At 42.9% G+C, this 13,298-nt stretch overlaps 1 protein-coding gene across 7 annotated transcripts in view; it reads right to left on the reverse strand.

Moving 5' to 3' along the window:
• Nucleotides 1–13,298, reverse strand: part of HERC2 (HECT and RLD domain containing E3 ubiquitin protein ligase 2) — a 234,929-nt gene that overhangs the window by 6,347 nt on the left and 215,284 nt on the right. For 6 of the 7 annotated variants that reach the window (XM_019809923.2, XM_019809922.2, XM_011237249.3 and 3 more), the window contains 5 exons: nucleotides 11,256–11,347; nucleotides 10,896–11,035; nucleotides 7,114–7,301; nucleotides 6,382–6,579; nucleotides 2,767–2,850 (listed from right to left, as the gene is read on the reverse strand). In XM_019809923.2, the coding sequence (XP_019665482.1) occupies nucleotides 2,767–2,850; nucleotides 6,382–6,579; nucleotides 7,114–7,301; nucleotides 10,896–11,035; nucleotides 11,256–11,347 (702 nt within the window). The remainder of the gene's footprint in view (nucleotides 1–2,766; nucleotides 2,851–6,381; nucleotides 6,580–7,113; nucleotides 7,302–10,895; nucleotides 11,036–11,255; nucleotides 11,348–13,298) is intronic. The other variant, XR_004627758.1, reaches the window with a different exon arrangement.

The raw sequence follows: 13,298 nt of genomic DNA on the forward strand, positions 1-13,298 counted from the left end.
CCCAAGTACAATACCTATATTTCTCACCCTAAGCTAAGATTTTCAGACAGATCAGACCAAGAGCCTTCAAGGCCCTCACCTGGTGTGGACTCAGTAACCCTGCAGTTTTGTAGGCTACACAGTGCTTCAGAATCACCTGAGAAGCTCAGTCTAAAATAATGGCAAAATGAAAAGTTAAGGAAAAAAATGTTCATGAAAATGCACTTTTCTGTTGCCTCCTCCGGCTCAACTCTCACAATTCTTAACTTCTTACTAAGTTCTAGGGTGAGTTTAAATAGCTAATTCTCACACACTAATAATCATAAACAAGACTTACAAATAATGACAATAATGATAATAGCCTCCTATGGAATGAAATGTTCTTTGTGCCACATATTTGACTGTTTATGTTCACAAATGTGATTTCATTTAAACCTCACAGCAGTTCTTCAAGGTACCCAATATCCCCACAGTAAACTGAGCTACAGAAAGGAAGAGGGATGTGTCCATCCATGAGAAACAAGATGTAGACCCAGCTTCCCACTCTGAATGTCACACCACCTCCATTTATAATACCAGTTAACAGAGACTGGATGCTCTTGGCTCCTCTGAAGGAAATGGCTATGAGAACACAGCTATGACTCTGCAAGAACAGGCACCTATGTACCTGTGGCTACTTCTGGACAGTAGGAATATACGTCATTTTAATTGCCTTTAATCTGAATTTTCCAAATTTTCAGGAAAGAGCATGCTCATTAATTCGGCAATAAATTTTAAATTAATTTTTTTATGTACACTGATTTTCAGATTCTGTTATAAAACTAAATCATATTCAAATAAACAAAGAAAAACCCTCCAGGAACATGCCTATGTTTTTGTGTCTCTAGAACACTTTGCACAGACAGTATGAGAATATCTACAATGGCACCCCTATGGGAGAAGGCTGATGCCAGCACCAACCTGTGGCCACAGGACAGCTGACACCACCTTTCTGGATCAACTGGTATCTTGAGCTCAACTCAAGATGAGTGGAATATCTCCCACTCTCACCCCCTACTCTATTTTTGACCAAAAAAAACAACTGTATGTCCATCTTTGTGGAAGATCTTTCTGGCTTTAGGAAGGAAGTATGAAATCTGAACTGAAGAGGACCTAACTCTCGTGGCCACTAGGTGTACTGGAGCACCATGGCATGCTGCACTGAACATTGTTCATGTGCATTTTAAAAATGCTAATATGAATTTGTCCTTTATCCATTCTATTTTTCAAACATGTACTGAACATTTTCATAACATAAGGCACTGTGCTGGAACATAAAGACAAGGAAGGGAAGAGGTATCCAAACATGATGAATGCAAAATCTGAGATAAGAGAAAGAAAAGGCATGCCTAACCTAGGTTCCAGGTCACCAAGGCTCAATGATGCCAAAAGCCTCAGATCTGAATACCCGTATCAGGCCGCTGGCCCTGACTAAGCACCTCTGTGTGTGGCTGGGGCAGGCATATGATCTAGGAATGCCCAACCATCTGTGTTAGCTGAGCTTTCCTCACTTATGAACTTCAGTGTTTAAGACCTAATAACATAGAACAAACCAAAATGATCCTCCAAGGTGGGGAAATAAAACCTTTTTTATGAACCTTATTAAACAGCCCATTATTTTTGTAGAGTGGGCTGACTGACCAGCTTAGCATTAACAAGTCTGACGTCAGTGAAGGGGCTACTTCCATCAGTGTGGTCACACGTGTTCTCCAACAAATGACAAGAGTTTGTGTCTTAATTCAAAATGCCCCCAAGAACAACTCTGGAGAAATGTCTAGTCATGCAACCAACATGAGGGTAAAAATCATGTGTTAATATAAAGGAACAAAGAATTTGTTCTTTGTAACTCTGTTTCTGTTCCAAGAGGTGGGGCCATTTCATTTGCATGTTAAATGTCAAGTGCACATAATACCATTATCAATGCTGGAGTTCTCTTGTTTTTAGTTAATTTTTTAAACTAAGTAAGTTTATCTACACTTGGCAGCAGTATTAATTCAGAGATGGCCTACTTTTCATTTCTCCAATTACTAGAGAACAGTATTAGTGATTCTGGTCTATTAAGTAGGCAAAGAAAGCTATCAGAGCCAGAAAAGGTGGGAGGCTGGCGGGAATGGGAATTGTCCCCACATAAAATTTGATGTATGGAGGGCCTCTCACCGGCCCTGCTTCTCAGAACCAATACGAGGAGGGCAACTGAAGACACATTTGTAGTTGGGGCTGTGCCAAGAAGCCCTGCTATATCCCAGAAAAGTGGGCACAGCCTTCCAGCCCCCTGCAGAAAAATCTGACAGAGAAAACTAAGAGAACATGGGGTAGGTGGTCAGCAAAAATAATCTCACAGTCCCACTGTAGGGCAAGGAGAGATGCTTACAATGTAATAAGGGAAAAAACAGCAAGTAACAAAAGAGAGGCATCCAGTTCCAATTATGACAAACATACAAATACGCCTCCAAATGTCAGCAGTCGTTATCACTATGTGGTGGAAACATGGTCATTTTTACTTTTCCCTCTTTGCTTATCTGTAGTGCATCCTTCTGGATTATCTGAAATAAGTTCTTCTTTCTTCTGTTACAAAGAAAACAATTTGCTTTCCCAACTGGAAGCCTCAGCACCACAAGACATCACAGACAGGTGGCAACTTGCTCCCTAAAGTTTGCTCTTCCCTCAAGCTATGGGGGGTCCTGACTCCCAACCATAAAACCATCCCATCGGAGGAGTGTCAGACTAAGAACAATTTCCACATGTTACCTGAATCCGGTTCAACTCTACCACAGGACCATGTTGGCGATCTCGGACCATAGTTGCTTGTACTACTTTTCGGAAAGCTGCCTCCTAAAACATGACAGAAGGACAAAATTTAGAATCTGCTATAGGAAATATTATTACCCATAGATAAATCATGTCATGGTATTGTTTTAAATACCCTTTCCCAAAAGTCAAATTTTTTTTATTAAGTTCAATTAGCCACCATATAGTACATCATTAGATTTGATGTAGTGTTCAATGATTCATTAGTTGCATATAACACCCAGTGCTCATCACCACCAGATGCCCTCCTTAACACCCACCACCCAGTTACCCCATCCCCCCACTCCCTCCCTTCTGCAATCCTCAGTTTGTTTCCCAGAATCCAGAGTGTATCATGGTTTGTCTCCCTCTCTGATTTCTTCCCATTCAGTTTTCCCTCCTTTCTCCTATGGTCCGCTGTGCTATTTCTTATGTTCCACATATGAGTGAAATCATATGTCTTTCTCTGCCTGACTCATTTCACCTAGCATAATACCCTCCAGTTCCATCTATGTTGATGCAAATGGTAAGTATTTATCCTTTCTGATGGCTGAGTAATATTCCAAAAAGTCAAATTTTTGTGACTATAAACTCTCTTTTCTTAATTATGAGGTGGTGTCGGGGGCACAGCCTGGAACACATGCACAAACCTATGCAGAGGCCCACCAGTGCCATCTGCCCACCATCTGGAGGCAAGAGGAGTCCACCACACTCTGCAGACAGAGTGGGGAGGGCCAGATACTGGCACATGTCTGCTCTGACTTAGGACTCAGGCCAGGCCCAGAGGAATGACTAGAAAACCAAGGGTTCCCAGACAAACCACAAGTCCACGAGTGGCAGGACTGACATTAAACACTATGCCTCAGTGTCACAGTCCTGACAAAACCACAAAACAGCAGCAGGGCCAGGGGGTCCTGTGGGTCAAGCCAGGCTTGGGGTGAGGATGTGGAGACCAATGAAGGAGGGAACATACAGGCACCATACACTGAAAGAAACCTGGAATACCCAGTGCAAGACAGCAAGAAAAGAGAGTGGGGTCCAACGTCACCCAGGTAGAGGCAGGCCTGCCATGCTCATATGGACTAGGGCAGAGGCAGCAGCAGTGAGGACGGACATAGGGAAGGAGACTCAAGAGATTCAAAGGAGGTAGGATCAGTGGGAGTCCCAGGTCTCTGCCAAGTGGATGACTCGGCCCTTGTCCAGAGACAGGGTGGCTGGGGGAGCACAAGGTACCTGCAACAGGGTCTAGGTCCCTCTCCCAGATCGGAACTCCAACTTCTGAAAGCAGGAAGGGCAAGAGCACTAAACAGCCAAAGAAGGTGGCTTCAGAAGTAGAGAAGCAAGTGAGGGTGTCAGAGAGACAACCAGCCCACAGAGGCGAACCCATCACAACACACAGGGGTTCACAGAGGAGCTCACCACGCACCCTTGTATAACACTTACCAGCTACTTTTGCCCTCCACCCTGCCTAACCTCTGCTTTACTAACTGCTCAGCCCAGAACCAAGGGCAGTTCCTCCTCCACAGGAACATGCATTTCTCTTCTCTGAATGGCCTTACCCAGCCTGGCTCTCCTATGGTGCTCTCTCACTTCTGTGCTCTGAATGGCATCCTGGTAATAACTCTCCATGGTCACAAACAACACCCACTCCCCAAATTTTCCAGCACATATGATCCTTTCCCACCCAGGACCAAAACAGAGGTGGATTATACATTCCTGCCACTGAGGGTGCCTGCTGGACTCCTTTGGCACTCTTGCTGTCCTGACCCTGTGCTCACAGCCTGCAGAACACTCATGTAGTCCATGTGGAACACCTCCTGCCTCTCACTTGGTTTTCTCCCTATGAGGGAAGGCTTTTTCCCCTAGCTATCTATTATCACCTCTACTCTGATGGATTAAAAAATGGTAAAAGGGATCAAATTTCCTACTTTTTATTATTAAAAAAATGGTTGAAGTTGAGCTTCATACCAATGTTACCAATACACAACATTTTCTTGTTCCCCACCATCAGAGAAGTGTTACCATTACCACAATCCTTATCAATGTCCACTTGTCTCTAAGCCACACATGAAAATAAAATGCGTGGGGATGCCTGGGTGGCTCAGTCGGTTAAGCATCTGCCTTTGACTCAAGTCATGATCTCAGGGTCCTGGGATCAAGTCCCACATCAGGCTCCCTACTCAGCGGGGAGCCTGCTTCTCCCCCTGCCTGCCGCTCCCCCTGCTTGTGCTCTCTCTCTGACAAATAAATAAAATCTTTAAAAATAAAAGAAAATGTGTGTACCAGTCCCCTTCAGCTAAGTGCAAACAAAGCCAATCCTGAGGGAAAAAAAAATTTGCTTGGACGGGACTCCAAAACATCTAGATTTTATTATCATTTAAAAAAAAAAAAACCATATGGGGCGCTTGGGTCTCGGTTGAACGTCTGACGCTTGGTTTCTGCTCAGGTCACAATATCATGGGTCATGGAAACGAGCCCTACATCGGGCTCCATGCTCAGCAGGGAGTCTCCCCCTCTGACTCTTCCCCCACTTACATGTGTGGGCATGCTCTCTCTAATAAATAAATCTTAAAAAAATATAAATAAATAAAAATTAGAGGTGCCTGAGTGGCTCAGTCTGTTAAGTGTCTGCCCTCAGCTCAGGTCATGATCCTGGGGTCCTGGGATCGAGTCCTGCATCGGGTTCCCTGCTCAGCAGGGAGCCTGCTTCTCCTTCTCCCTCTTACCCCTACTTGTGCTGTCTGTCAAATAAATAAAAATCTTTAAAAAAATTTTTTTTAATTAAATTAAATTAAAATTTTAAAAGACCATAATCTTTGATAACAAAATAGGCCACAAAATAGGTCTCAGAATCACAGACTCTTTAGAATTAGCAGTCCTCAAATCTGACCTCTATGCTTTTTTTGACAAATACTTCCCCTATCACACAATGGTTCTTTTAGAACATCCTGTCAACCTGCTTGCCAGAAACTTAACTCCTGAATCAAGCATCCTATTTCTAGAAAGCTCAAATTATTACAAACATTGATGGGTCAAAATCTGTCTGGTGATTTTTATGTGCCCTCATTCATGATTCTATTCACAGCCTGTGAAATTACTGTTTGACAAGGAATCTCTACATACCCTGGTTCTGAACTTTCATCTAAATCATCTAGAGTATCTGGCACCCTCTGCTGGACATCCCTGAGGAAGAAATTAGCTCATTTTTCCTTCCTGCTGCCAGTGGGGATTTGGTATAATGCCTCAAGGTTAGCCAAGCAGAGAACATTGCCAAGAAGGCTTAGTTTTGCAAACCACCTCACCCTTTTTGGGGAGGTGGGAGGCAGAGATTACAACAGGAAAATGCCACACCACACTATTAATTTTTAATGTAAGCTCTAACAGAGAAGACATTTTTGTCTGTTTTTCATTGATGCATTCTGAGCACCCAGAACAGAGCCTGGCATATAGTAGAAGCTCAATGAACATCTGCTGAATAAGCTGCATTCTCTACATTCCCAGTTTGGGAATTTTTGTTTGATTAAAGTTTACTGAAAATACCAGTTTTGCCTACAGCAAAGATTGCTACAAGAGTACCTTTCCCTGGGATATCAGAATTCCTCGCAGAGTGTCAAACCCCACAGAAGGCCCGAGTCCAGTTTCATCAAGAGAGCCCTCCAGGTCGAACATGGGGATACAGGGGCAGAAGAGCTCTGAGATGTGATGTAGCAGAAGCAGCCGATTCCGTAGCGCTATTATGGGGATTTCCTGCAAGTGGTTGTATTCCATGGGAACCTGAAACATTGAGGCTGCATTAAGTCAACTTAGGTGTCAAATGCACAGATAAGCTGTAGTTTACAGATAAATTGTGAAAATATTTTTTCCAAAAACAGAGAAGCACTGTGACTTCTGAGTCTGGTATGAATAACCTCATTGTTTTTAGAATAATATTCTGGCCAGCTTGACTGCTTGAGTCAAGTAACGTAAACCAAGGAAAATACTAAAAAAAAAAATTAGTCTACAGAAATATATTTACCAAGGAATATGTGCAGCTTGTACTATCAGAAGGGTTTTATATAGTTTATGATAGATCTAGAATGACAGGTGACACACTGATATATATAGAATGTTGGTTGACGTAAATTTTAAGGTTCTTAAAAGTACTGTTTTTCACATTATTAACCTGAACTATTTTCAGTGGAATACCTCTATAGATATACAATGGAAAATGAAGTGTGAGTGTAGCATACATGCATAATTCAATACACAGATAGTAACTCTGTCACTATTTGTACACTTCCTAGCCCACCTGGCCCAATCAGTACTGACCTGTGCAGGAAGCTTCCCAGCACTGGCAGGCTTGCTGGTTGACCAGGCAAGGGTATGTGCTGAGCCACAGGCCACGCGGTTGACCTTTTTACCCTGAAGGGCGGCTACCAACCGAGGCCTCTGGATGGCATTTGTAGTTCCATCTCCCAGTTGTCCCTCATCATTGTCACCCCATGTATAAACTTCTCCTAAATGAAGTGAATTTAGAACAACAATTTGTATACTAGGACTAATGAATGCGCAACCACCAACATCCTCCCATCACAATCATACTCCTTTCAATGGGGTGTTGGTCAACTATCTGAATATCAACTTCATGTGTGATCTACATATCTCTAAGCACAGCATCCAAAGAGACAGCATGCTTCTCAGAACTCGACAGTCCCTGCCAGCCAACATGCCTTTTCTAGTAACAGGCATAAGATTCTAGTCTTAAAATAGCATTTGCTCACAGGACTAAGCACATAACTGCAGCAGTTCTTAATCAGAATGAGTAACAGTAAAACAGATGGTAAAATTCTTAATTGCCCAAATTAATTTTTTATGTTAAATGGAGAGGAAAAAATCAGTTTTTAAAAAAACACCACCCCTGTTTTTCAAAGAAACATAGTTCTTCCTAGAGTTATTCATAACCTAAACATGAGCATTGATGAGAATCATATTTTTTTACTGTACCATGCTAAATCCTAACCATGAAACACCACCAGAAAACTGTTCTAAGGGAAGATCACTCAGTGACTAAAACAGAAATGAGGTTAGTTGCCATATCCACAAAGACTCCTCAGGGAGCCACGCAGCCACAAGCAGCTCTCTATAAAGTGTGATGCCTACATGATCAAGGGCAGTGTGCTTGGGTCCTGCCCCTTCCCATTAGTCCTAAAGCCACTGGGTGGGTGTCACAGCACAAGTAAGGGGAAGAGGACTTCTCTGCAGAGGTACAGCTGGATGCAGAGAATCAGAGTCCACAAATGACAAAAACTTCCATATAGGGGGTGTCCCAGTGTGGGGAATTGGCCCAAGCAGAGAGACCAGTACCCCATGTGTGGGGGTGGCCCAGAGTGGGCAGTCACAGCCTGAGACAGGTGAGGAATCATTCAGGGGAGAGGGACACTGGTCACACGCAGGCATAGTGACTGAATCACTGCACTAGGGATAATGAAATCCAGGATTCTCACCAAAAGAGAAAGGAGTTGTAAGTATGGCAAAAGAGAAAACTAGAATGAACCCTGTGGTACAGAACTGGAACCTGTGGTCCTGGTGTAAATGTGTGGTATTCAATATACATACATAGATACAAAAATAACATGGACACAAATTTGTATATTATTTACACATGTATTCCCTGGTTCTGTTCACTCAGAAGGCCTGGGAGCAGTGACATCCCAAAAGTAATGAGCACATCTATTGACCTGATCTGAATTCTAAACATCATTCTCCTCTAAAGACACCAGGACTCCTTAGGGAAATGGCCAATGCTAGGCATGGGCCATGGGAGTCAAGAAGAGGATAGGGTGTCTATTGTACCAGAAAGCAAGGAAGTATTCAGTGAATGATGGGCACACGCCAGCAAATAAAGCTAGCCTACTAGGGCCAATTTGAGCATCAAAATTAGTAACAGTAACAGATTATATATAATCCATTGAATAAACGGGAAACCATGAGTCCCACATAGGTGTAAATGAAAAAAATAATTAAACATTTGATGAGAATAAAATATTCAATGAGAAAAGGGATATTTAAATAGTTTCAAATACCCTCCCAAATACTTATTAGTTACAAAAGATGTTCACGGTGGAAAAGCCTGGAAGCCATCACCTTAATCAAGTGACTGAAGTTAACACCACTGATAATGAGACAAAGAGAAACTGCGCGTCACCTGATGAATTAAGAATGAATTAAGAACACAGCATGAATTAAGATCAAAGATGAGCAACTTGAATCTACTGAGGAGATTCAGACAAACTCAAACTGAGGGATGTTCTACAAAATAACAAGTGTCTAATATTCAAAAGTGTCACAGTCCAAAAAAGGAAGACTGAAGAAGTGTCAAAGAATGATGCTCACAGTCAACTGAGGATTGTCTCAGAGTAGAGACAAGAACCTGTTTCAGCTAAATGTAACCTGTGTTGTAGCATAAATGGGCATAAATTTATTAGGTGTAGTAATAACCAGTGTGAATTTCCCAAATGGACAGCCCTGTTGGGATTGTTTAGTAGTGTCCCTGTTTGTAGGAAATAAACACTCAAATGTTCAGGATGATGGGCAGTACCTGACTCTCACATGGATCAAAAAAAAGATCTTTCTACTACACTTCAAACTGTTCTCTAAATGTGTGATTTGCTCCAAAAATTTAAACAATGAAAATGAAGCAAATAAAAAATGTGTTCTAAGTTCTTGATTAAGAACTAAAATGTCAGTCCACAATAGGCCATAAAAATTACTAATTCATATATGAAACTCTTCCATAAATGAAACAAATGAAGGGTACATATTCATAAAATTCACCAAAGGCTTTAAAAGGGAACAAAATGGGGAAATGAATGTTTTAATGAAAGATGGTACATTAGTTTTCTATTATTACCATAACAAATTACCACAACTTACTGGCTTAAACAGTTCTTTCAGTTTTGTAGGTCAGAAGTCTAACATGAGTCTGACTAGGCTAACGGGTAGGTATCAGCAGTCTGCATCCCTTCTGGACACTCTAGGGGAGAGAACCCATTTCCTTGCTCATTCAGGCTATTGGAATTAAGTTCTTTGGAGGACCAACGTCCTGTTTCCTTGTGGGCTGTAAGCTGACAGCTGTTCCTAGCTTCCAAAGGCCACCCACATTCCCTGGCCCCTTTCCTCCATCTTTGTAGCCAACAATGGTGGATCAAGACCTTCTCACACTTTGAAAAATCTCTCCTGCCTCTTATCTGTCATATCTCTTTGACTGACTCTTCTGCACCCTTTTCTGCTGTGAAGGGTCTGTGTAATTATACCAGCCCACCTAATAATCCAGAATAATTTCCATATTGTAATGTCAGCTGATTATCAACCTTGATTCCATCTGTACAGTCACTTTTGCCATTGTGCTGGTCCCCAAGACCACCTTCAGGTTTGTGGATTTATTGGGTAAACTCCCAGGCCTCAGCATACAGTCACAGTGAAAGGGCACAAAGAAAAATGAGCAAAGGGGAAAAGCACATGGGGTGAAGTCCAGAGGAAATCAGGTACAAGCTTCCAATGATCCTATGCCAGTGGAGTTACACAGGACAAGCTTCATTCCTCTAGCAATGAGTTGTGACAACACATGTAAAGTGCTGTCTACCAAGGAAGCTCATTAGAGACTTTGGCACCCAGGGTTTTCACTAGCGGTTTTCACATGGACACTTCTGCCTGGCACATACCCAAGTTCCAGGAAACAGGTTTCAGCAGAGATCACGTTGTTTAGGCACAGCAAGGCCTCTTGTCAATTAGGGAAGGGAGGGAGCCCTCCCAAAATTCAGGTTCCTAGAGGCCAGCTGAGGGCCACCTTGCAAGCAGCCCTTCCTAAGGGCAGCAGTACCAGATGTGTTCAGTTAGCTCTTTCCTGCACAGCCGTGAAATAGACATATTCACAAGTTTTAACGCCAGGGGCTGAAGATGACAAGAGCCAGAGCTCGGCTCACCACAGAAATTCTCAGGTATGCTATAATTGCTCCCCATTCCTTAAAGCTGTTCAGGAATAAATATTATTCCTGAACAGACTGCTTAGATTTTAAAGGCCTCTGTGTCACAACATTGGGCCTCCCACCTACCATCCTCAGTGCAGCACACACAGTGCAGGGAACCAGTGGCAATAGCAATGACTTTCTTCCCCTGCAACCCTTGGACCTGCCGAGGTCTTCTAACATGGTCATCAGATCCATGGCCCAGCCTGTGATAGTCACCTTTGCCCCTGCACAAAAGGAAATATAGAATTATGAGTGCAAGGCCCTGTCATTTACCACCCTACCCCACCCTACTGGCTTAAGCACCATACTTCAGGACACAAATCACAGCCGGCTATAGAAGTTACATCTCAATCTATGATATGTCAGCTATATTAACAGAAGTTATATTAACTTCACATTAGTAAGCCAGTTTTGGTGATATTAAACAAATAGAATCTTACATACCAGGTATAAACAGCACCAGATTTGGTAAGGGCAACAGAAAACTGGGATCCACATTCTACTTTAACCACTCCAAGGCCTGTAAGAGAATCAATCTAGAAGGGAAAAAGATTCATTGAAACTGAATCAAGGTTTTTGCTGACTGCTGCAACCACACAGAGACTGAATTAAATCTAATAAGGAACTCTGAAAATCCTTACTCAGATCAAATTTTCATACAACTTAAAATCCTACTCCACTTAACCAAGTGTTCTCAGGAGGAACAGGAATGCCTGGCTTTGAAGGCACACATGGTAACACTGTCCACGAGCCCATGCTACTGCACAACGAGACCCAGCATGTGTCACTAAAAATGGACATGTCGCAGTTGAAGGTCTGTGATCACTTCCCCCCAGAATCCACTTTCCCAATCCATTTCTCTTTCTTTGTGGTGTGGTGGCCCCATTTTCCAGTAAGCCTTATACTTCTCCTCTGCCCTCCAGCCCTCTCAGACCCCACAGGCCCACAGGAGAGGAGCAACAAGCAATGGGGAGGAGGGCTGGCCAAGAGGACCATGGCTACGGCCTTTAGACAAGCCCTATCCATCTATCCGGGTTAATTAAATTAAATATGACCTTGGTCAGGCCAGTACTGGAATTCACCTCCACCCCTGAACACTTGGGGGTTCAGGCCCTTCACAGCCAATACCCAGAGGGCTCACTAATCTAGTCATCACCTTTTCTCACCCAGCAAGCTATGTTCCTATTATCCATGACTGTTCTCAGACTTAAGATCTCATATTTGATTTTAAATTTAAATTAATTAAAACAATCAATTCTCTCAGTTCTCTCCTCACCTTCAGCTCTGTCACAATCACATCAGTAATGTCCTCCATCCCAGCAATGTCCAACTTCCTAATCCCTGAAGGTTCAAAGCCTGTGTCTAAGCTTTCCTAACCATAAAAAAGTCTACAACAGACAGTTTTTTCATAAATTTGGAAACCCTAAGTAACCTGTAACATGGTTAAAATACCGTACACCTGAAAGAGAAAAGGACCAAGAGACAAGACTGAGGAGGAAGCCCTGAGCTTCTGGTTTTCCAGCAGTGCCCACCAGGACACAGGGGTGCTTCCAGGCACATCTCCATCAGGCTTTGGTTGCAGGCAGCACTAGCCAAACCACTCTCTGCAGTGATGGAAATGTGCTGTGTCCACAATGCCCAAATGGAAGCTGCCAGACACATGCAGCTACTGAGCACATGAAATGTGGCCAGTGTGAGCAAGGAAGTGAATTTTAATTTTACCTACTCTTAATTGAGTTAAATTTAAAATTAAATAGTCATGTGTGGCCAACAGCTACTGTACTGGGCAGCACAGCTCTGGGAAGAAAAGCTATGCAGTTCTAGCCTAGGCTCTTGTCCCATCTGAGGGGACCTCTGGTAGAATGCTACCCCCCAGGGCTGCCTGTGCACCATGGGGGTCTCTATTCCGCACATACAGTCCCAGATCCCTAACAAGACTGGACACCAAGCAGAGAACAGTTTCTAGTTTTCTTTCACAGTACACACACTCCCAAATCCACAACAAAGCGCCTCAGCTAAATGGCCCGGTCATGTTCATGCACCCTGCAGGCAGCACAGCAGTCAGCACATGATCTAAACACATCAGTGAACTTAATCTCTGCCAACTGCCCATACGCAAGAGCAAGGCAGTCTCACAAAGTTACGAAATTGCTCAGAATCATGCAGGTCACATGGAGAAAAGCAATCTGACCCCCAACCCAGGCCTGTAGCCTCTTCTCTTAGCTTGTCACAAGATGTCCATTTAAAACAGCCTCTGGCTAAGCCAGATGCAACCCTTTCAGCAAGTACTGTTACATTCATAGCTATACAACTCTGTAAATTGAAAAGACCATGAACAATTTGTTACCCTTTTCCTCAAAGAGGTCTACATACTACATAAAACCACAGGTCTCACTAAATTACATAAATTTCCCAAGACAGCACAAATAGCACTTAAAATATCTCAGTACCTTTGGGCCTTTCACTCACTTTTTACTCAATTACCCA

The sequence above is a fragment of the Ailuropoda melanoleuca genome, chromosome 9 (assembly GCF_002007445.2).
Source record: "Ailuropoda melanoleuca isolate Jingjing chromosome 9, ASM200744v2, whole genome shotgun sequence".
NCBI classification, from domain to species: Eukaryota; Metazoa; Chordata; class Mammalia; order Carnivora; family Ursidae; genus Ailuropoda; species Ailuropoda melanoleuca.